General features: G+C 38.5%; 1 protein-coding gene across 1 annotated transcript; it reads right to left on the bottom strand.

Annotated features, from left to right (window-relative positions):
- LOC112815616 (nephrocan-like) lies at positions 1-27,108 on the bottom strand. The gene is made up of 6 exons (XM_025861660.2): positions 27,013-27,108; positions 23,346-23,381; positions 18,660-18,802; positions 17,815-17,962; positions 8,229-9,130; positions 1-458 (listed from the first exon to the last, which is right to left on the bottom strand). The coding sequence occupies exons 4-6, from the start codon at positions 17,914-17,916 to the stop codon at positions 17-19; spliced, it is 1,446 nt and encodes a 481-aa protein (XP_025717445.2). The 5' UTR covers positions 17,917-17,962; positions 18,660-18,802; positions 23,346-23,381; positions 27,013-27,108; the 3' UTR covers positions 1-16.
- Between the last annotated feature and the right edge of the window lie 230 nt (positions 27,109-27,338).

The raw sequence follows: 27,338 nt of genomic DNA, 5'->3' as shown, positions 1-27,338 counted from the left end.
TAAACAAAGCTCATACTTAATCTATTTCATAATCATAATAATCATCATCCATGTTGATTCTGGAGTGTTCTTCCGGTTTTGATTTCTTTTTGGTCTCTTTGTTTTTCTCGGTCAGATGTAAGTGATGCTCACATTGTCTCATGATCTTCTTGGAGGACATCCAGCTCTCCCCTTGTCGTTCAGCTGGTGCAGCACATTGTCCTCCCCTCACATCCGTGCCCTTGGCCTTCAGGATCTCCCTCGCTCTTACGAGACTGCAGGTGCAATTCCACGGATTTCCATCCAGATACAGGTGTCTGAGGCGAGGCAACCCCTCCAAGACTTTGAGGTCTAAAGCAGAAATCTTGTTGTTCCTAAGGTTTAAAACCTGAAGCTGCTTTAGATCCTTGAGTTCCATCTCAGCAATATTCTGGATGGCATTGCCTTTTAGGTCCAGCCTGGCTAAGGTCCCTGGAAGCCTGCAAAAGCATGGAAACAGGATGGGAGAGGAAGCCATGACCACCATTCCATATCTACCAACGCAACTCAGAATGAGCAACACCAGCCTTTTCCGTACCATTGTGTCCTGGTAGAAGCTAGAAAACAAGCTCCGTTTTGAAAAATTAAGTCTTATATATGGGTCTTTAACCTTTCTCAGAGGTCTTGTCTTCTAACCCTCTGAGTCTTCTGGTTCCTAGCCATAAGACTCTCTCATTTCTTGTCTTGTCAAACAGGATCATGTAAACAAATCAATAAGAAAAAAGTTGCCAATTTTTACTCGGAAAAGGCCATGAGTCCATAATTTATAGGAGAAGTAAGAGTATGGAATAAAAACATGAAAAAGTGTGGTTCTTGGGGCGCCTGGGTAGCTCAGTCATTAAGCGTCTGCCTTCGGCTCAGATCATGATCCCATGGTCCTGGGATCGAGCCCCGCATCAGGCTCCCCGCTCAGCGGGAAGCCTGCTTCTCCCTCTCCCACTCCCCCTGCTTATGTTCCTGCTCTCGCTTTCTCTCTCTCTGTCAAATAAATAAATAAAATCTTTTAAAAAAAATGCAGAAGCTATAAAAGATCAGTGAATCAACTACATTAAAAATAATAATAAAAAAGGGAATGGCGTATGGCAAAAGACATATGCAAAGTCAAAAGATAAATGATAAACTGGGGAAAATATCTGCACCTTATAACCCAAAGAGCTAATCTCCCTAATACGTAAATGACTCTTAAAAGGTAAGAAGAAAAGGTTTTAAAATGAGACTGAAAAATGGGCAAAAGGCATGAATGGAAGGAAGTCCACATAAACAGGAAAGCAAAGCCCTTAAGTCTTCAACCATACTCAGAATAGAGAAATGAAAAATAAAACCACACAGAGATGCCATTTCTCACCTACCAGATTGGTAAAACACAAAAACAAAAACAAAAACAACTTAATCCTTAGCATTAAGGATTACATTCTGTGGGTAAAGCTGTGAAGAAACAGACATTCTCACACATCACTTGGTGGGACACTAAAATTGCCTAGCCCCTATGGAGGAGAATTTAGCAAAGTCTAATGAAATAACTTGTGCATTTACCCTTCCACCCAGCCATCTCACTTCTAGGAATATACTCTGAAGATATGACTCAACAAATGTAAAACAGCATACCGTGCATTTATTATGGTCTTATTTATAACAGCAAAAGATTGGAAACAACCTAGTACAACAGTAAAAAACTACCATGCAGTCTTAAAAAAGAAAGGGGTTCGTCTCTAAGAATTATCATAAAATGATTTCCAGAAAGTATTGTTAAGGGGAAAAAAGCAAGAAGTGGAATAATATGTATAGTATGTCAGTTTTTGTGTAAGAGGGAAATGAGAATACATGTGCATATATTTGCTTATGCTGGGTAAAAAGTAGAATGATAACCCAGAGGTGAATAAAAATGGTTACTTATAGGAAGTGTGTGCATATGGTTTTAACTTTTGAATCATGTTAATGGTTTACATGTTCACAAAACAAATAAAGTAAAACAGAATCAAGCCCTAAAATTGAACACAAACAGAAACAAACATGTCTAATTAATTAATCAAATGGTAATGTTGGTATATAACCAAATAAAGGAAAGAAAAAGTACTCTGACTGAATATCCTTAATGGATATGTCTAAGCCTTAGAGACTAAGGACAAAAGAATCTGCAAGGAAATTTCTCTCACCACGTTTATTACTCATACTGCTGTTAGAAATAATATTTGAAAACTTTTTAATGAATACTCTAAGGCAAAACAAGTAAGTAAATATATTCATATATTAAGAACCAAGATTTCATTGTAAAAGAAAAGATACAAATATAAAATAAGAAAAACCCTCTAACGTTAAATATGAACTGGAGATAATGTGAATTCATCACTTAAAAAAATATTTTTTCTAGTTGTGCATACTGGAAGAATCTAGAAGTAATATTACACCCTAATGGCAATGCTTCTCCAATAGCCTAAGCTCACTGAGCACCAGATCTTAATTTCAGAATTCCAGTTTCCACTTAAAGCAGCAAGGCTTCTTAGAGAAATGACTGATTCCATGGGTGGGGCAAGGTAAGCTAGAACATCTGAGTCAGAATGCAATAGCATGTTCAAAGATTAATGGGACATCCACCAGGATGGCTGTTATCAAAAATCCAGAAAATAATAAGTGTTGATGAGGATGTGGAGAAATTAGAAGCTTCGTGTGCTGTTGGTGGGAATGTAAAATGGTCCAGGCGCTATGGAAACCGGTATGAGGTGCTTCCTCAAAAAATTAAAAATAGAATTACCACATGATCCAGCAATTCCATTTCTGGGTATATACACAGAAGAATTGAAAGCATGATTGGTCTCAAAGAGGTATTTACATATTAAATAATATTATACATTATTTACATGTTGTACACCCATATTGAATTCACAATAGCTAAAATGTGGAAGCAATCCGAGTGTCCACTGATGGATGAATGGGTAAGCAAGGTACAGTAGGTACACACAGTGGAATACTTAGCCTTAAAAAGGAAGGAAATTCTGGTACGTGCTGGAACATGAATAAACCTTGAGGACCTTATGCTAAGTGAAAAAAGCCTGTCACAAAAAAGACAACTACTATAATTCCACTTACATGACATATCTAGAATAGTCAAATTCATAGAAACAGAAAGTATAAAGGTGGTTGTCAGGGGCTGGGGGAGGAGGAAATGGGAAGTTGTTTAATGAGTATGGAGTTTCAGTTTTGCAAAATGAAAAGTCCCAGAGAGCAATTGCACAACACTATGAAGGTACTTAACAATACTGCATTGTACAGTTAAAAATGGTTAAGTAAATCTTATGTGTATTTTACCGCAATTTTTAAAAAAAGAGAACTAATGGAACCATGTCTCATGAACACAGGGACCAGCTTGGAGAGGCTCTCACTAGACGAATCTGGAACAATTTGGGAATCAAAAGAGACTAGCAACTTCAAATGATCGTAACACACCGAATAAATTAAGATCCCTAGGGTCCATTGTAATACTTGGAAAAAGTGGAAAAGGGAAAGAAAAATCCTCTATAATGTTAAATAGAAAACATAAGAAACAAAACTGAATGATCACAAGTACATAAAAAAATTATGTCTAGACATGGGCTCTAGTTGAGCAATTATGGGTGATTTTTCATTTTTCAGCACACTAAGTTTTCAGCCTTGAATGGGTATTGCTTTATAATCAGGAAAAAACTTTTTTTAACTGGATACCAATTTGGAAAATGTCATGCTAATGCCTATTGATAAAAAGTAAAAAAGAATCACAATTGTGAGCCTGAAAATTTTTCTGCTACTCAACAGCTCCATATTAAGTGCTATTCTGTTTGTGAAGTATAAGAAGGGGGAAAGTTTTATAGGGGAAAAAAAGGCCCTTGAAATACCATTCAGATGCTATTTTCATAGAGTGTGAATGCACTGAATGTACATTCATGCCTTTTAGTAGTCAGTAAAATTTACTGTTGTGGTCCCAGTCATCTGATGATTATCTACTTTATATTTGTATCCTAAGCTATACAGTGCTTATACATATATAAGTATTTGTGCTTTTGAGTATTTTATAGTCTTAGTTATTTAAAGTGACTTCTCCTTAGTTGCAATAAAATTTACCTTAAAATGTAGATTAATTTACCAGGGCAAATCACTTCATACATTTTAACAACTTGATAGTTAAATTGTCGCCAAGACAATGTAATTTTGTGCACATACCAACTGATATAAGGTACATCCTTAAAACTTACACAGAAAAATCTTATGTATAGCATTTGTTTTTTTGTTGTTGTTTTTTGTTGTTTTGTTCTGCAAGGAAAGATGGACTATTTACAGATGGTACGGCAGGAAGCAAGAGTCTATTACCCTTGCAAGTACAAGGGAGAACAACTGAGGAAAGATATGATAAAGTGAACCAGAGAGTCAAGTCTACTAATTAAGACTTGAGTTCTTACTTTGGCCATTCTATTTTCTAGTACGCGACCTCAGGTACGTTATTTAGCTTAAAGCTTCTGATTTTCCACTTTATAGTTGAAAGTGCCCAGGACACAGAAATCACATGATAAATGTTAGCCAATGAAAATGAGAAAGCCAAGTTTCCTTTTAAGCAAATACGATGATCGGTTCTAGGCTACGGAGCCAAAATTTGTAGGTACAAATTTCTTCCTTTTTTTTTTTTCTTTTGTGTTTCGATGGGCGTTATAACCAAAATGACATTGTAAGGGAAATCACCAATATCCCGGTTTTGTGAACTTAAGGCAGTCATTTATGGCTTTGATATAATTTGTCTTTATAAGTCTGATTTATAGAGAAAGGTATCCCTGATTTTAAGACAAACCTGCTTCTAAAAATGCTATTTGTTCTTTGGGTCTGCGGCTTTATTTAGAGTAAAAAGGGGTACACCCCATGTTACCAGTAGATGGCACCTGAGTATAAGTAAGATAAAATGCTCTGCCTGCGTTAGGTTGTAGAAAGCTATTCTGGATTTGAATTATCCAAATTGTGGATAAAGAAAAGATGATGTAACTTACAGTTGTTCACTGAACTGCAGATCGGTGAAATAAGAATGAAACAGCAAAAGTGAGACCCCGGTCTTGGGTGCTCTAAGCTTTTAAGTAGTCTAGTGTATTGTTTATAGCAGAGTACATCTCAGGGGCAGGTGATCATGTGCTGGCTAAAATTCCCTGGCTCTGCAGTTAGACTACTGTGTTTAATTCTGACTCCCCCACTTACTGATGATCTGATTTTAAGAAGTTTCTTGATACCTCCTTGATACCTTAATGTTCTAATCCATAAAATAATAGTTTAAAAATGTGCCTACATTCATAGGATTGTTGGAAGAAGTAATGAGGAATAACACATGAATATAAATTCACTGCTGGGTGAAGTCAGTACTTAATTAAGTCAGTACTTAATACTAGGTATTATTTTCTATCTCTGTTAGTACATTGAGGCAAATGTAGCAGATATTTAAATACAGGTGTACCTAAAACCATCTACTATTATTTCCTTGGTGAAATGTAGAACGGAGAATGGTAGGAAAAAGAAGGGACTTGTGATTTGTGGTAGGATACACAGCAACTAGCAACAAGTTAGGTTAGGTTAGCAACTGGCAAGGGATAGGTTGCCTGTGTTTATAGTTTATTAATAGGAAACTGAGTTTTAAAGTACAATTTTGTGTATGAATAAGACCCATGCAAATAAAAGTGTACTGTTTTGAGCTCATAAATTAAAGTCTTAACAATTAAAAATAAAAAACAGTATTGCGTTTTAATGCTTTATGGGAGGAAAATCACAGAAAAACTTTTCTGGACCATTCCCAGTTTCCAATTCAGAGAAAAGCTGGGAAGTAGGAGGGGGATTTGATGAGGAATTTAAAAATCACTTTCTACAAAGAACGCATTGCTCTCATGGCTGGCCAAGTTCTTTGACAGAACAGACAGTTGTGCTGCTTAATTTAAGCCTCATAGGAAAAGCCCACTCTCATCTCATGTCCCTTGCTCGTTGTTCTTGCCCATTACTTCTCCACCTCGGCTGCACATTAAATTCATCTGGGGAGCTTTTTACAAATACTGATGCCTGAGCACAAATCCTGGAGCGTCCGTTTTAACTGCTTTGAAGAGAGGTCTGGGCATAAGTATGCTTTTTTCAAATTTCTCCAGATAATTGTAATGTGGAGTCAGATTTGAGAATTATGGCTAGCTCAGGCTTGCAATCCTATTATACACTCCATTTGGCAAAAGCATTGTGCTTTCTGTAGTCACTTATTAAAGCACACAAATGCCCTGGCAGGAGTAAATAATTAAGCTACTTTTCACTCATTAAACTTAGCAGGATTACTCAACCAAATGCTTTCTAAAAGCCACCTGAATAGAGAAGTCCACTGCGTTCCCAATTTTGCCAAGGTTCTCGCAGCCCATTGAGAATCCTTGATGATAACAGTCACTCCCCAACCTGTTTTATGAGTTTTTATTCTATACATGATTTTTTTTCTTGGAGTAGGGGTATATAGTGATAGAAAATAAGACTTGAAACATAGTAGAGAAATTACTGAAATAACAAGTATTAGAGTCTTGAAACACTGAAGGCATGTTTTTTGCCTCAAGGCCTTTGTATTGGCTGTTCTGTCTAGAACACTCCCCACACCGCCAAACAGCTTCACAGCTAAATCTCTCACCTCCTTCCAGTTTTTGCTCAAAGCTTACATTTTCATGAGAGTTACCATGTTTACCCTATCTAAAATTGCAACCAGCCACCCCGACTCTCCTGAACCTGGTAATCCTGCCCTTTTTTGTTGTTGCTAACTATAACACCTAACACCATCTCGATGTTAAATACTTACACATTCTGTTTATTATTACCATTTCCCTGTTGGAATTTAAGCTGTATAGAACAAGAAGTTTTATTTTCTATTGCACTGATGTATCCCAAGTGCCTGGTAAAGTACATTAATTGTATGTACATGCTTATGAATTAAAAAATTGATTAATTTCAAATAACCCTCAATATATCTTTTAAAATACTGATTTCCATTATAAAAATCACTTTCTGGTGTTTTGCATTGGGTATACCATACTGTATAATAAAATATCTTTTTTTAACTAGAAAAAATGAACATTTGTATATATCAAAGATAATTTTTCCCTTTCTCATTGATAACAAAATGAAAATAAGTAAATCGAGTGCCATAGGATTCTACAGAAGCCAGAAGTTGATATGTTAATTATGAGCAATTTGATAATGATAACCAACAGAGCAAAGTGCCATCTTTGTCCCATAAAGCACCAAAAGGAAAATGAATCCACTGATAGGCATATATAATTAACATTTTCTAAGAGAATAAAAGGGCTTTATTCTTCTACCATTTTTTAATTTATCTACTTCATACATGTAGAACATGGAATAAGGTTTACCTAAAAAAGGATCAGTTAATGTTAACATGTACATTAGTTATCAATTATGACTGGGTGAGGAAACAGGACAGTGGGTTGGGCACAGAGGGAGGGATATTTGGAAAGAGAAATTAAATGTCAGAGTATGAGGGTGTGTGTTTGTGTCTGTGTGCGTGTGCACGTGTTTATGAGAGAGACAGCCAAAAACACCAGGTGAGACCAACCCAGATGGACTCACATACCCACAGGCAGACACACAGAGAAATAAGCAGAGCTGTGTTTAAGTCCTTTAAAGATTGCAGTGCTGAGAAGCATACGAAGCCTCCAAATACATAATTCAAAATAAATACAAGATCAGATTATACACTTGTGATTTTTGTCATAACTACTATTTCAATGCTTTTAAAAATATAAACATCTTACTACATTTCCCCTTCATTTCTTTTTCGTATCCTTGTTTTGCTAGTGGCTAAGCATGTACTTAAGTCTGCCTGTTGCTGGGTCCCAGGCTACATGCTTAAAAACCAAAACACACTTTTACAAGAAAGATCCCCATATTATGTGTGTTAGCATACTTCACCAAAGCGGCATTGCCTATTTTCAAGCATAGATCTCACCTGTTGGTGTCTTATTTGACAGGCAAGATAAATTAAGTTAGTGCAGGATTTAGTTAGAGGACTGGAGCTTCCAAAACCCTGTCTACAATCTCTACACTTGAGTCCTAGGACAGCCTTGATCAGATCATTTATGTTTGCTCTATTTTTTCTTGCTTGTCTAATGGGCTTCATTGCCCTGATCTTCAGAAAACATTTAAAGTAGTCACCATAAATAATAACTCCCCCTCACCTTAGAGGTATAGACAACAGCAGGTTCTGCTCCAAGGCCAGGTTGGAGAGCTGGGAACACATCTGCAGGGCTCCGGCTTCGAACAAGCTAACAATGTTGTTGTCCAGGAACAAGTGTTTCAAGTCTCGGAGGTCGTGGAAATCTTGTGCTGTAACTCTCTGAATCAGGTTATTGCTAATGTCGAGTTTTTGTAGCCTTGCTGGGAGTCTGAGGGGCAACATTTGAACCTGGTTTTGGGACAACTCAAGAGTAGTTAAATTGGCAAGTATCTGCGCCCCATCGATGGAGGAGAGTGAGTTTTCTGACAGATAAAGATGGGAGAGATGCTCCAAGTGTTTCAGATCTCGAAAACTTACCACTTTGAGCTGGTTTCTCTCCATTTTTAAAGAGAGCAGAGATTTGGGCAGATTAATAGGCATTTTAGTCAGAAAGTTACCACTGAAGCTGAGAAATTGCAAAGACTGGAGAGAAGTGAAGAAACTAGCGGGTATAAGATGGAGTCTGTTATTCTCCATGCTCAGGCGTTTCAGGTGGGGAAGGGCCAGCGGTCCAGCTACGGATTCAATATTGTTGTCATCTAACATCAAACTCTGTAAACTGACAAGAGAGGAGAGTGTGCTGGGAGACAGAGAAGAGATCAGATTGTTTTTAAGTTCAAGGATTTTTAATTTCTTCAGTCCTTCAAAATCGGATCCGTGTAGGACATATATTGAATTGTCATTTAGTTTTAACACTTCAAGACTGGCTGGGAGAATCCTGGGGATTTGTCTTAACTTATTTTTCCAGAGTTCCAAGGTCTTCAAGGTACTCAGAGTTTTGAAAGTGTCATTTTCTACTGACTCTGTTCCACTGGCCAGCAGAATAAAATCTTCTAAAGCCAACATTCGGGTGAAGCTAGACATCTATAGAAAAGGCAGGGATGGGTCACAAAGAGAGAAAAGCAGTAAATTAAGATTATTGTGGGAAAAAAATACACATTATCATTCAATACTAATGATACTTCAGATTTCTCTTCAGGATCTACTTAAAATTATCTCTTGGAAAAGGATGGAAAGTCAGGTCTTGACTTGTTTTTTTTTTTTTTGAGAGACAGAGAGAGACAGAGCAAGCATGAGTGTGGGGGGAGGCAGTGGGAGAAGGAGAGGGAGAAGCAGATTCTCCACTGAGCAGGAAGCCCGACACAGGGCTCAATTTCAGAACCCTGAGACCATGACCTACCTAAGCCGAAGGCAGACACTTAACTGACTGAGCCACCCAGGTGCCCCCATGACTATTGTTTTTTTAACATTTTATTTTTAAGTAATCTCCACACCCAACATAGGGCTCAAATTCACAACCCTGAGATCAAGAGTTGCATGCTCCACTGACTGAGCCAGCCTGATGATTGCTAACAGTGTAAGATATCAAAAATACGTTAAGCTCTTTCACACACTATTGGCGGACATAATATTAGCTAACTTTTGATGCATATTCTCTGATCCAGCAAGTTTATTTCTAGCCAGAAGTACTTACAATTTGCACAATGATTTATACAATAAGATGTTCTTTGTTGGCATCATCTTATAATAGTCCAGAATGGGAACAATCTGGAAATCTTTCACCAAACTATTAGCAGTTGTTAACTCTACAATGTAAAATTACAAGAGATTTTCATTATCTTCCTTTTGCACTGTTTAGATTTTTTTAAGTTATAAATTACATTTAAAAAATTTTAAGCATTAAAAGTAAAAATTTTAAATGTCATAGACACTGCTATCACTAGGATGGGCCTATCAGAGAAACATTTTTCAACTATATTATAGTTCGAAAAACTAGCCTAGCTTCCCTATTCCCTACCCCTCGATTTGCATTCACTGATGAAAAAGATCCATGAAGAAACAAATAGGATACATGTGTCTCCACGTTTGTAAAGCAAAGATTCCATTCGTGCTCCTCCTCTCCTAGATTTTAGAAATGATCAGATCTGATATACTTTCTCTGTGGTTTGCAAGTTCAAGTACTCCTATCATTCCACCTATTTGTTGACCTCCTACCTTGCCATCTATGTCTTCTCACGTTGATGTAATCCTGGTATTTGGTTCTTAAAGTAAGATCATCTCTAGGCAGAAGGAGGAATTGTTCCAGGTTTTCTTCAGCTTGATAAAGATTCACAAAATTTTCAACCTGCTTTAGAATTCAACTGAGTTAAAGTTTTCAAAGCACGGGGCACCTGGATGGCTCAGTTGGTCAAGCGTCTGCCTTCAGCTCAGGTCATGATCCCGGGGTCCTAAGGAGCCTGCATCGGGCTCCCTGCACCACGGGGAGCCTGCTTCTCCCTCTCCCTCTGCCTGATGCTCCCCCTGCTTGTGCTCTCTCTCTCTCAAATAAATAAATAAAATCTTTAAAAAAATTTTTTTCAACACACAATTTAATGTCTTACTATCTACAGTTTTTAAATGTTTGATTTAATTATGCATTTGAGCCCTTTTGTAATACCAGTGCGTGGTTAACCCTCAAGGTGGGTTAATTTTGCATCACATATTTATTATGGGTACTTATGTTCTAGGAGGACATGTGATGTGAATTGTGGTATATGTTAAAGCTTCTAATATGATACTTGTTAGAAGAATCTTATGTTAAAATTTCCATAAACAGATGTTTTTAATCATAATAGTTTTGGCAGTTACCTTGGTTTGTATACTGCTGCTAATATGTGATATTTTCTTAATGATTAATCAGATGTATTAATTAGTCCTAGTCCCAATTATAATAGTAATTTTTTCTTGCACTTGAATATCTACAAGTGCCAAGTGCTTTTTTTATATTGTTAAAAAAGAAAAAAACACAAGCCCCAAATGGAGTCATTTGCCCCCAACCGTGACAGCAAACCAAGACTTAATTACAGTTATAACCTCTCCCAAGAATGTGACCTTTTAACAGTCAATCTGAAATTTCCTGATCAGCATTAGTGACATAATCATCATGATTAAAAACCCCGCCCATCTCTTTTTCCCACAAGGAACTTGACCGGACCTGAAACCATTCTTACTCATTTGTCTATAACTTCCTTGCTCCACCCTCCTGTCTATAAATCCTCCCATTGGGTACAGCTTCTGGGAGCATCTCTCTGCCTGCTAGATGAGATGCTGCCTGATTCATGAATCGTTTATTTATTAGATCTTCAAATGTACTCAGTTGAATTTTGTTTATTAACAATACATTATCACTAATTCTTCTAATAACCCTGCAAGTTTGCTATTATCAAACTTGAGAGACTTGAGAATTTCAACAAGGTCTGTTGGACTCTAAACAGACTGAACTCTGAACTCTAAACCCTTCCTCAACTTACCATTTTCTACTGCATCTGGTCTACAATTAATGTTTTTCAAAAAAGACAAAATCTAGACACAAATCATAGAGATTTAGAAAAGCAGAAATTTTAGAGATTATCTAGTTCAAATCTCCCATTTAAGGGATGAAGAATTTCAGCCCCCCCCCAAAATTAAAAGACCTGCCCAAGACTCTTCTTTAATAGAGTTTTTATTTCTATGTGCCCTTTCTAGGCTTTCTTGCATATAAAGTCAGGAAATACTCTAGACATAGATCTTCACTTCTTAGATTGCTAATCTTCCATAAGAACTCGGTACTATTAATAGTTCCACTTTTATCTGAGTGACCATAAACCCTAAAAGATTGCTGAGTATGCAACAAGTCTCAGGGGTGACATGGACCTGAATGAGCAATTTATTTGGGGACTAGACAAATAAGGTGTAGTATCAGAGCTTCAATTTGTCTTCATTTCTATTCGTCAAGTGTACAGACTAGCCTAAATGGTCAACATAATTCATGTTCTTAACTGAATCCAATGGACAGTTGTTTTCTTTTATTAAGTATAGAGACACTTCTTTTTTTCTTTTTGTCAGTCAATGCAGATTACTTTTGGTTATTATTAATTAAAATGGTTACCATCTTCTTGGGGCTCCAGGCTGGCTCAGTGGGAGAAGCATGGGACTCTTGATCTTGGGGTTTTGAGTTGGAGCCCCACTTAGGCTGTAGAGATTACTTAAAACTAAAATCTCAAGAAAAATGGCTGTCATTTTCTAAGTATTCACTATGGTTATCTTTATAAAATCTTGTGTGTAAGCACGATTATTCCCTTTTCAGAAAGGGAAAGTAAGGCTTAGAAGGTAAAATATCTGGTCCAAGTATGTCTTGCTAGCAAGTGGAAAAGTTGAGCCCCCAACCCACATTTATCTTACCCCAGCACACATATTTTCATTTTAACCTCACTACCATGACTTACATTTAGCAGGAGAATATAAAATTCTGGCACCACAGACAGTGGGGAAGATACTGATTTTGAACTTTTCAGTTGAATTTACAGAGCTGACAAAGGAAAATAATTCTGCTAGACCAGTTTTTCCATTTCCCTGGACTAAGCTGAACTGTGCTCAAAAGATGTAAAAAGAGATGCTTTTGCCCTCGAGCTAACCTTGAGGCAGCTGTTTTTTCAATGTTGCTTAAGAAGCAAGGCAAGTAGGGCCTGGTGTTAATGATTAGGTGTAGGAAGTTTCGCTAAGTATAATTCCTGCCATACATTTTTACAGTTTAGTGAACCTAATATATATGGAGATAAAAGATACAATAAGATACGAAAAGTGAAAAAGAAGCAAGGCAAGTAAAATGAGGTAGAGCAGAGAAGCAAGGCCTGCTGGCTTCCTCATGAAAGGCTTTGTTTCTGGTTTCTTCTGGGTAGCCTCTGCTGCAAGCATTAGAGGGCCACAGACCTTTCTTGGGCTCCTTATAGGTTCAACATCCACAGGATAACTGAAATACCCTCATAGTTACAGCCTCAGACCTGTATGCATCAAGCCAGTAAGGAGTCTGTAAAACAATGTTGGAACTTTTTTTTCTGATCATCAATACTTGTTCTCTGTAAACACTTTTAAAGTCCTGGCAAGTATGGAAAGAATATGAAAATAATCCATAATCCCCCCGCTTGGTGATCAACTCTGTTTAAATATTTCTTACCCAGGAGGAATTTGAAGTAGGTTCTCTCCTTCCACAAAAGATGTAAAGCACAATCATTTTAATTGACTGCTGTCATTGAGACACTCCTATTTGTCCTCTAAATGTAAGAGCCCAAACTGTAAAACTCTTAGAAGAAAATACAGACATAAATTTTCATGACCTTGGGTTTGGTAAAAGCTATCTTGGATACGACACCAAAAGCAAAAGTGACACACACGTAGAATAGTAAATGGGACTTACTGGAAATTAAAAACATCTGTGCTTCAAAGGACACCATTAAGAAAATGAACAACAGCAACAACAAACAACCATAGAATGGGAGAACATTTTCTCAAATAATAGATCTGATAGGAGATTTGTATTTAGAATATATAAAAGACTCTTACAACTCAATAGTGAAAAGACAAAGAACCCAATTTAAAAAAAAAGGGCAAAGGATGGTCATATAGACATTTTCCCCAAAAAAGATATGCAAATGGTCAATTAGCACACAAAAAGAGGCTCAACATCATTAACCGCTAGTGATATGAAAGTCAAACCATAGTGAGATACTAACAGACACTCACTAGGATGGTTATGATCCAAAAAAGGATAAGAAATGTTAGCAGGAATGTGGAGAAACTGGAGCCATCACACATTACTCGAGGGATACAAAACAATGGAGCCACTTTGGAAAACAGTCTGGCAGTTCCTCAAAATGTGAAACATAATTACCATACTACCCAGAGATTCCACTCTTAGGTATATACCCAAGGCAGATGAAAATATACGTCCACACAAAAACTGGTACATGAATGTTCTTCGGAGAATAACAGCCAAAAAGAGGAAACAACTCAAGTGTCCATCATCTAATGAATGGATAAACAAAATGTGGTATATACATACAATGGAATATTATTTAGTCTTTAAAAGGAAGTAAATCCTGAAATATGCCACAAGATGGATGAACCTTGAGGGCATTATATTAAGTGAAAGAAGCCAGTGACAAGAGACCACAGGTTTAGGGATAAAGACTGACTTCAGTTTGGGGCATGTTATTTTGAGATGATATACATATATGAAGAGGTCCAGTAGGCAGCTGGATAAGTCTGAAACATGGGCGAAAGGCATGAATTAGAAACTCAGTTATGGGAGCCATCATTCCTTACATAAAGTGAAGTCACTTAAGGAGACTATACATAGTAAGAAATGGAAAGGCTGAGGACTGCAACTCCCTGGAGAAGCCAAAAAAAAAAGGGGGGGGGCAATGGAAGAAAAGAAACCTACAAAAATGGCAGAAAAGAACTATCAGAGAGGAATCACGAGGACATAAAAGTGTGGTGCCATAGAAGGCAAAAGAGTGAGAATTTCAAGAAATAGGAGTGAGCCAATGTACTAGAGAGAACAGTTTTTTAACTGTATGGAGTAGGTAGAAACCAAACAGTGGTGAATTAGAGAATAAATAGGAGGTGAAGTAGAGACAGTAAGTATAGATTATCCTTTTACAGAGTTTTGCCAATAAAGAGAGGCAGTAGCAGGAATAAACACGGAGTTAAAATTATTTTATTTTATTTTAAAGATTTATTTACTTCTTCTAGAGAGAGAAAAAGAGAATGCAAGTGGTGGGGAGAGGCAGAGGGAGAGAGAAAATCTCAAGCAGACTCCCTGCTGAGTGCGGAGCCTGATGCAAGGCTCTATCCCACGATCCTGAGATCATGACCTGAAATGAAATCAAGAATCAGACACGCAACCAACCGAGCCACCCAGGTGCCCCCAGATAATTTTAATTTTATTGTAATGAAAGGAGCTATTTATAGGCTAGAACAGGGCACTGGTAAGGAAAGAGCAACTGAAAATATGGGTGTGGGGAGAATGATGGAGCAAGCTCCAGGCAGAGGTGGGCAAGATGGACTCCAGGGCATGGGTGGGACGCTGTCTTGAGCAGAACAAGGGAGGTCTCATCCTCTCTGTCTGGAGGAAAGAGTTTGCAGAATCGAATGGAGACAAGTTAGTCCACAGTGAGCGGGAGCTGAGGGAGATCGAGACTAATGGCCTCAGTTTTGTCAGGATTAGTCAATAAAATGGGAGGCTAACCATGGATGAGAATGAGGATAGCAGGGATTGAGAAGACAACCCAAACCGGACTGAAGTTTTGGAAGATGTTGATGGAATGTAGGAAAGCCTGGCCAAGAAGAATTGAAAGGACGGCTGGGTGACACTGAAGACTCAGGTGAGGTCAGAGACCTCAAATTTGCAGTGTTTCTACAAATTTGTGGTTGTTCCAAACCACACATTTATACACACATATGTGTAGAGATGTTGTGTGATCCTCTCCAGTGGCACCTGGCTATCCGGGTAGATGTAGGGTTAGAAGTCTCCGTGAGGTGGCAAAAGAAGTAATGGCAGCTGAAAGCAGAGAAGATAATGACCAGAGAGCGGGAGAATTCGAGATTTCTGAGTGGAGGGGTTTCAGGTATAATGGTTATACTATCACCAAGTAGATGGCTGTGGAGAAGTGCAAACGTAGATGGATACTTTCTCATGAGCTCAGGGAATTCTTATGAGCTAGGACATTGTGCCCTGACAGCACCAAGAAGATGCAGGACTCAGGAGGGAGAGCAAGACCAGAAGCCAGGAGGGGAAGGGGCTGAGGCACAGTGTGAGACAAAGGAAGAAGAAACAAGGAGTGTTACAGCCCAGTGGCATGCACCTCAAACAAGTAGGCGGTTTTACAGATGAATGGATAATAAAGGCCCTCATGTCTTGAGGGCAGGAACTGTGAATTTTTCATCTTTTATCCCTAGTCTCAAACACAGCATTCACAGTCACAAACACAAATTATACAAATAAGTAATAGGAACATTTTTAATTGTGAGATGTATGTATGTATTCATGGGTGTACACATGGTTCGTATGCGGTGTGTGTGCATATATGTATGTGTTCGTATATATGTGTGTGTATACATATGTATATAATTTCTATTGCTATTAATCTGAAGATATTCTAAGGTATACAGGCACCTGATTCTGTAGAACGTACATCATATTCACCAAAGTCAGGTAAAATACGGCCATTTAAAACCTAAGGGTTTTTAAAAGAGATGTATTATTGCTTAGAGCTTTTTATTTCCTTCACAAAACAATCCTGTCTTTCATCAACCTCTCTGCTGAAACTGCCCTTCCAAGAGACAATTAACTAGGTTAAAGTCAGAAAAGTGGCAGTATTACCATTCAGAGAACGTAAACCAATGACAAATGTGCTCATTCAATCACTGAATTTGATGAGAGGTATAATTTCATCTTACTGGCTGCAAGCAACAGTGATGAATCATTACCGGACTTAGCTGATACTTCAGCCCTTGGCATCTCAGGCCCTCAGAACAAATATTTAAGCACCTTGCCCGTTAACCAGCTGTCCTGCTTGAATGCTGAGACCTGACGGGGTCAGACTTGCTCTCTGGCATTAGGCACTAATGGATTACAAGAGGACAATAAACATGTCCACTAGGCAATTTTGCTTATTGAGCCTTGATATCAATACCACGCCACATACTTTAAGCTCTCCGTGTTTAGGCGCACCTATATTCAAATTTCTTAACCAAATGAAAGGGGATGGTGTCTCTATTTGGAAGGAAAGTACATCCACCTGCTGACTCTCTGCACCTGCATCGGAGATGTATTTCCTTATCTTGGGATTTGGATCTAGGAGGGAAGAGCAGTGACTAGTAAAGACAAAATCAGAGAGCCATAGAATTTTCCAGGTAAAAGGAACCCGGGATCACCAATCTAACCCAAACTTCTTACTTCACAAAGGTAAAAAGTGAGGCCCAGAGATGTTTTAACTGTTTGCTTAAGAGGATTATATCTCTGGCTAGGGGGGAAATTAGGATAAGAACCCTTGTCTCTCCATAACTTCCAAAATATCAAAGACCAAAAACAAAATTCCTTTGTATTATAAAATTCAGACAAATCTATAGGACTCTTTGCAGCACTCTGAATAGGTAGGCATAAATAAAAAAGTCAAAATTAAAAGTTCATAGAACAAGTACTGCAATAACACACCAAAACAAAAACACGTATTTCCTCCGTAGATGTTTCCACAAAGCCCCCGATGCCTGGCAGGTATGTAGGGTCTGTTATAAATAATCCTCATATGCTGGGCTTCATCCTGATAGTCTTACAATGCTCTAAGGATCACCTGCTTTCTATGGCACAAACAAAAGTCCTTTTTATCCCCCGAAAGCACTCATCCTTAATCGTGGGGACAGCAAATAGCCATTTGCTCTCAAACTCTCTTTGTTAAGAAAGAGCCACTTCTTTACTTCTACTTTGCAATAACGTAATTACATTTTTTAAAAATAAAAACTGAAATAAAACATCATTAATGATAGATTCTGATGGTTCTTGATTCTGTGTCTAAAAAGAAATATCCAGAGGCATATACCCATCTCAGCAGTAAAGGGCAAGCAGATAGTTAGAGCAACGACCCAAACTTGATAACCACCACTTTTGGGTGTTGATCATTTACAGCTCCACAGTTGCCCCTCACCCTGCCTCAAAAAATAAGATTGTGGCGACTGGACCGTAGAACAGTTACCTGAAGGTGCGGAATTTTGCTGTGGCTAATGTAGAGCTTCTTGGTGGTGGAAGGAAGAGCGGATGGCAGCTCCGTTAGCCTGTAGCATTGCACCGAGTACATGGAATCACAGCTACATCGGCCAGGACAGGTAGGATGGAAACCATAGCTAAGAGAAAGCAAAACAAGGAAAGCATAAAGCAGAAGCATCTTCCAAAAGGGGGCCTCCCAGGCAGCGGGCGAGTGTTTAGGGGATGTGTCACTCTTTATACCATGAAATCTGATAATAGAATCTTATGAATGTGTACTCTGTCAATGTAAGAAGACAGGAAAGAAAAAATTCTCAATTTGCCTGGGTTAAAATGTTAGCAACAATTACAAAGGGCTTAAACATTGATAAGCTACCTTAATATTTGTAGGTGAGCAAAACCCTCGGTTATTTATGGCTTGGGAAGCTAATCAGCAAACACCTCTACTATCTGTAGTTTCCTTGTTTTGTTAAATGTGACACTAGGGAATTAGTGGGAAAAGACAAAGAGCTGTTTTATAGTGGGCTATAAACCTTTGAATTTTCTGTGACCCTGTATTAAAACCATTTTTGTAGACCTGCAACAGGCAGGTGTTTTCTTCTCCTATTAACCAGTATGGGGAAATGGGTAGGTTTTCTCTTTATTATTGTTGTTCCAGTAACATTTTATTGCTAGGTGAAACAATGTGCTACCAAGGAGAGAGGTTTATAGCCACAGATAACTTGTTCGGTTCATCTATCACCCAATCCACCCAACTATCATATTTGGACAATATTTCTGCCATTCAAAAATACTGTTGACTCAGATGAGAATGGAACATCAAAATGGGTCCCTTACCTTCATCTATTTGTCGTAATGGAAGAAAAGGCCTCTAGTTTCTTCAGAGGAACTTGTGTGTTCTGAAGCCCCACTGCGGAGGGAAGCCTTCATTTGTCCCGGGCATGCCTTTGTTGAGACTCTTTGACTTGCTGGGCTCATCCCTGCTGAGGAATTTAAAAGCATTTCAAGCAGAAGATTATATAGAAAAGCTTTCTTCTGCCCGGTGGAAGACCTGAATTTCCCCCACGCTGGTTGGCCTGAGTGGATTGCTCCAAAGAAACCCTTTCTCATATTGAAAAGCTTTTCTGATGTGCTCTTCAACCCCCCTCTCTTTGCTACAGTTTTCATTGTGAAGCCAAAAGTTTTTTTACTCTAATAATCAGTTCATTCTATTTCTAGAGTAAGGATTTCTGTGTGCTTTTCTCAAAAGACTTGTCTGCTCCTCTTTTCTGATTTTTTTTACCTCTGTTTTCTTTTACTATCTGAGATAAGAAATGATAAGAGATTTCTTTTCTATCAATATTCTGATTTTCAACAAACTTGACCATTTATTTCTCTTGTCTGGTGACAGAATTATTGTTTTTAAATTTTAGAATCTTCAAATCGGAAAGTCATGCTCAATAAAAGAAAATTTGGAAAAAAAGAGCAAGGAGGGGAAAAAAAACATCAATGTTAGTCTTGTGCCCCAATCAAACAGTTTTCCAGTTTCTTTTCTCTGCCTAGACTTTGAAAAAACAAAGAGAAATACTCATGGAACACTTTTTTTCCTCTGTGTTGCTAAAAGAGTAAATGCATGGTTACTTAAAAGGAAATACCTACCAAACCCTATGCTGTCATCTACCGTCAGTTGACACCTAATTTTTCTGTTTTGTAGCACAGAGATGAGTTCCATTTCCTATCCTGTTGGTCACTGCAGGATACCCTTTGCTTTGACTGAGCCCTGAAATTACACTGTATTACATTTTTTTCTTCCATGGTATTTCCATAGCTTTCCTGAAATTTTGGCATTATCTTTGTTACTATTTTATGCTATGAACAGTTTTATTTTATCAGGTTGTAAACATACTCATATACAACTATGTATTCTGCCCCTTTTGCTATTATATTTTTCATGTGATTGTATAGTTTCCATAAATATAAATTTAAACGTGTAAGAGTCCATCAAGAGTATTGTCCCAGTTTGATTAACTACTAAGTGTAGGTTGTTTCCTGATTTGAACATGACAAATATAAATAATTTGGATCATTAAAAAGTCGAAAATGATTTGAAGAATAAAAGCTCTATTGGTTCCCCCAGACCATACCTATTTATTTAGAGTGAAGCTGAAAAGTCTTTTATTTCTTTTCAGGTAGAAGGCAAAGTCTTATTGATGGCATAAACTGCAGAGAAAGTAGAGTACAAATGTACAGGCTTGGTGTTTGAAGGACACGCGTGTTTTGTTGCACCTGCTCTGGAGGCGACAGGCCCCTCTGCAGTTATGTTGTGCTAAGAAGTCACAAACACTACCACCACCACTCAGCTCCTGGTGCGCTTTCTGCAGACTTTCGGAGTCTTCCCATGTTAACGAAGGGCTACGGTTGTAAAATTCCCTACATTTAGCTTGTGTTTTTAGGTCTTGAGTTTATGGATCCCTAAGGCTAAGGGTGAGACATACTGTTTTTTTCTCTAAAAAGATTTAACAACACCTTATCTGATCATTATTGCTTGGCTTCTTTGGGCAAGGAGAAACCTAGTAAAGAAACAAGGGTGTCTTTCTCAAGAATGGAAACACAAATGATTCACCTAGCAACTGTTCAAAATATACCCCAGATTCTAGGTTTAATCTTTCAGCACCAGAAAGATTGCCACCTCAAAGAATATGCTTTGCATTTGAATTTGGATTGAATTAGATTCATGTCTTTTGTTTAGATTCTCAAGCCAGGATCCTCCCTGACTTGCTTTCTCATGTTTTTTTTTTTTGTTTGTTTTGTTTTGTTTTTAAAGATTTTATTTATTTATTCATGAGAGACAGAGGGAGAGAGAGGGAGAGAGAGGGAGAGAAGCAGAGGGAGAAGCAGGCTCCCAAGGAGCAGGGAGCCCAATGTGGGACCCGATCCCAGGACTCTGGGATCATGACCTGAGCCCAAGGTAGACACCCAACCATCTGAGCCACCCAGGCGCCCCTACTTTCTCATGTTTTTTTATCTTTATTCCCCCTCCTGACTTCCCTTCATTTGTTCCTTTCTAGAACCCAAGGATTCTCAACCAGGGGCAATTTGGCAATGTCTGGAGGCATTTTCTATGACAATAAAAGGTCATTGTGATTGGGAGAGGGTAGACAGTATCACAGGCATCTAGAGAGTAATGGCCAGGGATGCTACTAAACTAACTCTACAATGTACAGGACAGCCCCACAACAAAGAACTAAGAAGTCCAACATGTCAACAGTGCCTTTGTTAAGAAACCCCACAATAAATAAAAATGTGTATCTCAATGCAATGGATATTGGCCTTCCTTGGTTTATTAAAAGCCAAGGGCTAGTTCCTATAATAGACAGGAAACTGAATTCTAGAGAAGAAACTGACTAACCCAAGTTTTCTGTGATATGGGTTTGTAAGCATTGGCTTGTGATTCCTATTATAAAACTGATCAACCAAGAGCTAAACAGAAGGCTTTAATTTATGAAAATCTCCTTCTGAGATAAAAGAAGATTTAAAGAATCAAAAATTATGAGTATGATTCTTTTTAAACTTGTTTCCTTCTTGGGGTGCCTGGGTGGCTCAGTTAGTTGAGCGTCAGGCTCTTGATTTCATCTCAGATCATGATCTCAGGGTCATGAGATGGAGTCCCACGTTGGCTCTGTCCTCAGCGGGGAGTCTGCTTGGGATTCTCTCTCTCTCCCTCTGTCCCCTACCCTTGCTCTCTCTCTCTCAAATAAATAAATAAATAAATCTTAAAACAAACAAACTTGTTTCCTTCTTGGGAATGCTGCAGAAAGTGTTTAAAGTAAGACAAAAAATAATTTTTCTACTACTTAACCTCTCTAAATCTCAATTTTTTTCTTCTGTAACTGAAGATAAAATGAAGGGAAATAATTTCCATTCTACAGAAAGGAATAGATGAACTAAGTCATGTCAAGTCCATGGGTGAAAAGGAAGTCTCAGTATACAATAGTTGTATAGGTTCGGGTTATTACTTACAAGCAATGAAAAACAATTCTGGCTAATTTAAGCAGAAAAAGGAATTATGGATAATTGGGTAGCACACAGGATTGTGAAAACCTAGGGAACCAGGTTTGGAAATAGCAAGAATGAAAGGAAGCCTATACAGCCAGAATCACAGGCAAAAATCACACTTCCATCTGTCACCAATGAACACGGATGCCCTGGCCTCCACCGCTGAACCAGAAATTGTGTACCACTGCTGGCCCCCACTGCTGCTGAAAAAAGGTGTCACTACTCCCAGTCCCATCTCTCCTCCCTGCCAAGAGGAACTGCCCCAGTCCATGCCTCACTGTCTCCAAGGTAAAAATCCCAGGTGGATTATTCTGGTTAGCTGACCCCAGGTGATATACCTGTGCTCCAGCACTCACAGAGCCGGGACAGTATGCTTGTTAGACAACTTCAGTTCATTATGCGAAGAAGACTCTGTTTACCGTATTCAAGTTACAAAAGGTAGGGAATTCCCTAGACAGAGGAATTCCCTACACAGAGGAGGCTCAACCTCTGTTTGGGCAGCTCCCCCATTTATAGTGATGAATATCCACTATAAAAGTCTTTTCATCTTCACCCCCTCTGCTTACCATGGCCACAAAAGCCAAATGAGTTTTGAGTGAGTTACAATCAACTGGGGCCAAACAGATTCCATTTCCAACAACTCTTGTGACATGGCTTTTATATAATTGTTTCCCTACAGTTCTCTGACTGGTTCGTTTGGAAGACTATAAAAATTCTAAGGAGATGATTTTAGGTATTCTTACACTTTTTAATCTAAGTGCAAAAAAAAGATAACTAATGTTAAACGGTGTTCAGAACAATTTGTTTGGGGCCCCTTGTAGAATTAATCTATAAGAAGCATAAATGACAGGGGCTGATGAGGGGGGAGTCTATGTTTGATCTGTAAAGTCTGACAATCTGAGAAATAAACAGTGACTTGACAGTGGATGAAAGAGGAAGAATCAATGATTAGTAAACTCTGATACCACTGTTGATAAATGGTGGTTTTAGATAATGCTGCATCAAACCTAGAGCTGTGGGAAAGGGTAAATAAAGGATGTAAATCAGGTAACAGGTGGAAAAGCAGTTGTAGTTGGTCTTGAGTAAGGAAAAAAAACGTAGTAATAGAGATTTTGAAAATTGTTTTTTGTTATGTTTTGTCTTTAGTTTTGGGTACACCACACAAAAATGCAGTGGCTCATAAGTTTTAACTATGGAAGAGGTAAAATAACTCTCAAAGTTTAAATTATACTGGGTGCATTATTAGTCAAATCAACCAGACCATTGTTAAATAAACCTTTCTCTTTTGGTTGAGAAAAAATACTTCTTGGATTTTAAAGACAAACATGTATTTTGTACATATTCCTAACTCCTGTGCCAATATAAAAATACATTTAACTATGCTCTCTGGCAGGTATCAAAGGTATGTCTTGAAAAGTGACAGTTTTTAGATTCCTAAGTAGACTATTGTAATATCTTAATTATTAAACTGATTCCACAAATACTTACATCTTTCCGACCATATTGTAGGTTCTGCTTTAGGACCTGGAATTCGAAGAGAAGATACAGTTACCGCTGCAAGGAGCTCACAGTCTAAGGGGCTCCAAAAGACGATGATGAGTGTTGTAGCAAGTGTATGCAGGAAACTAAATGGTGATGGGTGTCTATAGCGCCACACGAGAAGAAAAAAGGAAGGTTTCCTGGAAGAGATGTCTGGTCTGTCTAATCCTAAATCACTGCACCAAAATTCTCAAGTTTTAAGAAGAGGGCAAAGAGTTTTTCAATATGTATATATAAAAGAAATTATCAGAAGGAGAATAAGGCTCAGAAATCACTTTGGGATGCCCAGACTTACTTCTTCACTATGCCTAACTCGAAATTTCATATTGTTAGTAAATGTGAATAAATATAATTTAAATAATACGTATGAACAGGATCTTCCAAGATTTTATCCACATTGCTCAAGTAAAATGTAGTGGATTTTCCTTGGCTTGATTCATCATACAACTGTTTATAGCGACCAACATCGTTTACTTTACCTTTTCATTTTTCCTGGTGGGGTTACTAGAGGCTAAGTGAAATCTGTGAAGCTTAGTACAGGGCCTGGCACACAGTAGAGTTTAATGAATGGTAGTCTCCCTCTCCAGTCCAGAGTGGGTCTTCTATGGCCATTCAATACAGTGCCTTTGCAATCGAAGACGCTCTGATACATGTTTGAACTCTACACTAACCTCACAGCTTAAGTACCCGTAGTCACCCAAGAAATCCTTAGCACCTTCTCTTTTTCCCAGTCTCCTCAGTTCTCGCCCCATTTATTCTTAGAAATACCTTGTGGCAAAACTCCGGAGGGATAAGTTCCTAAAACAAAACTGTCACATTTAAGTTCTATTAGAAATTTTTAATCAGGGCGCCTGGGTGGCTCAGTTGGTTAAGCGACTGCCTTTGGCTCAGGTCATGATCCTGGAGTCCCGGGATCGAGTCCCGCATCGGGCTCCCTGCTGGGCAGGGAGTCTGCTTCTCCCTCTGACCCTCTTCCCTGACCCTCTTCCCTTTCATGCTCTCTATCTCTCATTCTCTCTCTCTCAAATAAATAAATAAAATCCTTAAAAAAGAAAAGAAATTTTTAATCACATAAGCATGATTCATAGAACAGTTACTGGAAGTTTCTGCCAGTGCAATTGCAAATAGAAGTATCAGCATTTTATTATCTCTAAGAAAACAAATTCCACAGGAATTGAGACTACGTACAATTCCAAGTTCTAGAGTAGGTCAAGATAAGGCAATCAAAAATAAATAAATAAATAGATAGATAGATAAATTTATCAAGGGAGGGGGAAGGCAATAAATGTAGGCAAAGCACTCTGACAACAGATGGCAGCACTGGAGTATCAAACCCTGCTTTTCCCTTCCGTATTAGGTTGTGACTTGCAGAAATGCAAATTCCTGGTAGAGGTGGGCCAAAGATAATGTCTACATAGAGGGCACCTCATGAATATTTGAAATAGTCACATAGTACCAAAATAGCAAGCACACAGAGATGTGGCTGCTGCTACATAAGTGGGATCATGAGAAGGGACAACACAAGATAAAAGTATTCTGAGACACAGAGAGTATGATTTGTTGAAGTTGTAAAGGTTGTAAACAGAACTGGAACTGGGTTCTACAATCCTGAAAATGGGGTATTCACCGAGGATCAGAGCACTGGAAGCATAAACACTTAAAATGCATTTCAGCCATACCCACACAGTACAATAGGAAGTTGAATGATATTTTTTTAAAGAAGTTAAATTTATTTCCAAGTATAGTCCATACCAACTAGAGAGTGATAATAGAAAATGAGTATTATAATTACTTTTTGGGTACTATTTCTTACATATTAATAGATTGGTATATGGCTTGTAAGTGGGAATACATTTATTTTTTATTTTTTAGAAAAATTTTTGGATAGGGATACCTGGGTGGCTCAGTTAAGCACTGATTCCCGATTTTGGCTCAGGTCATGATCTCAGGGTCCTGGGATCAAGCCCCACTGGGGTTCTGTGCTGGGGTGGAGCCTGCTTAGGATTCTCTCTCTGCCCCTCCCCACTCTCAAAAAAAAAAAAAAAAGAAAGAAAAGAAAAAGTTTTGGACTGATTTGCCCATTTATTATGCTGGTGACTTATACAAAAAGAAATGGATTCCCTCATCCCTCTATATTCCATGGTTAATAGTTAAGACTTTGGAGAAAAAGACAACTAGATTGAAATCTCACCTCACTCGATTATTAGCTGTATGACTTTACCAAGATACTTAAGCTCTCATCCGTAAAATCATCTATTAAAAAGTGAATAATAGCCACCTCATATGATTTAGTGTGAAAGAGTTAAAGCAAATAGCATAATGCTTTACACATAGTGTTTTGAACAACTGAAAGCTGTTCTTTTTTAAGATTTTATTCATTTATTTGAGAGAGAAAATGTGAGAGAGAGAAAGCATGAGTGGGGGGAGGGTCAGAGGGAGAAGCAGACTCCCCACCGAGCAGGAAGTCCCAGTGAGGGACTGGATCCTGGGACTCCAAGATCACGACCTGAGCCGAAGGCAGACCCTTAACCAGCTGAGCCACCCAGGCACCCCCTGAAAGCTGTTCTTAATGTGATTCCATGTATGTGCTCCCCTCCAATTTTAAATTATTTACTTCAAATTCCTGAAAAATGCATTGCTAACCATAATATGTACAGAGAAAGTGGCTGGGACCTTGGTAGCTGTAGTAATGATGTTCTTGCAAATATTGCAGATGGAAATAGTTAATCTGAAATGGAATGAGAACAGATACATATTTTAGTTTTATATTATTTATTGTGTATTAAAACCTATGTGAAGGTGCCTATTGAAGCTCAAGGGAAAATCTCACAGTTTTGCTTAGCTAAGTTTGCTGAAGCCAAAGGACTTTATTGACCAATGCTAACTAGTGTGCCCTGCAGTACCCAGAGAACAAACCAGAGCTATGATTTCTTATTCCTCAATGTCATTGCGTTGGCGAGGGGTACACAATATAGGCTTTGGTGGTGATTAACTGGAAGAGTCTGTTCCAGATCACAAGAGTCTATGGTGGGCTAGTACAATATTTCCTTAGGCAATGCAAGAGAGACAGTTCTCACCAGCCTACTCTAACGTCTGATTTCTCCTTCCCTAAGACTGGACTACTCTAGAAGTGGAAGGGGGTTGACAGTGAATAGGCTAATTAATGGTAAAGAGCAGTTTGTAAACACTCCAAAGCACTACAAAATTCCAAATAAAAATTGTAGCTATGAGGGTTAGACTCACTAGCCTACGAGCTCTGCTTGAGTTAGGCTCATGTCTTACTTGTGTGTGTCCAATATATGAATCTTCAGAGTTTTTTTTTTATGAAATGTCACTGTGGGAACACTTCAGTTGTTGAAATAAGTACACTTTTAAAACATTTCCTTGGGAAACGTATGACCTGTGGTGCAATATTAAGGAATACCAAGTGCCAAGCCCACTGAAGTTAAGCATTTTACCTTTCTACTGAGTGAAGTAAATTTTAGAAACTAAGGCTTTGAAGTTAAAGAATACAACTAAATGGGACAGCTAATATGTGACAGGGTGTAAAACTTGAACCCAGGTCGGCCTGACTCTTAATCACAAGACAAAAGGTCCCGCATGAATTCAGCAAAACCTGGTCGGCCGCCGTCCTTCAACGCACAGCTCCAGGCAGTTTCCATCCGGCATTTAGGGCCTGGTTTAGCAAGAAGAGCCCGTACGTTCACCCACCTCACCCTCCACAGGCACTGTAATGGAAAGGTAAAACGTGGCCATTGCGCATGCTCACACCGCCCTGCCTCACATTCCCTTCCCTGCCCCTGGACGTCTCCGCAGCAACTGTCCTGGAGGACTTTAGATAGGCTCCCGCCCACTGTGAAGTCAAATGGGCGGAAGCCGTTCATGTCTGCGACGTGGACACCCTTCTCTTCCTCGGGCCTTTCCAACTTGGAAGCAAACACG

Source organism: Callorhinus ursinus, unplaced genomic scaffold (assembly GCF_003265705.2).
Source record: "Callorhinus ursinus isolate GAN/ISIS: 27379988/994484 unplaced genomic scaffold, GSC_fseal_2.0 scaffold6, whole genome shotgun sequence".
Taxonomy (NCBI): Eukaryota; Metazoa; Chordata; class Mammalia; order Carnivora; family Otariidae; genus Callorhinus; species Callorhinus ursinus.
The sequence above is the reverse complement of the archived record's forward strand: the minus strand, read 5'-3'. Positions and strand labels throughout refer to the sequence as shown.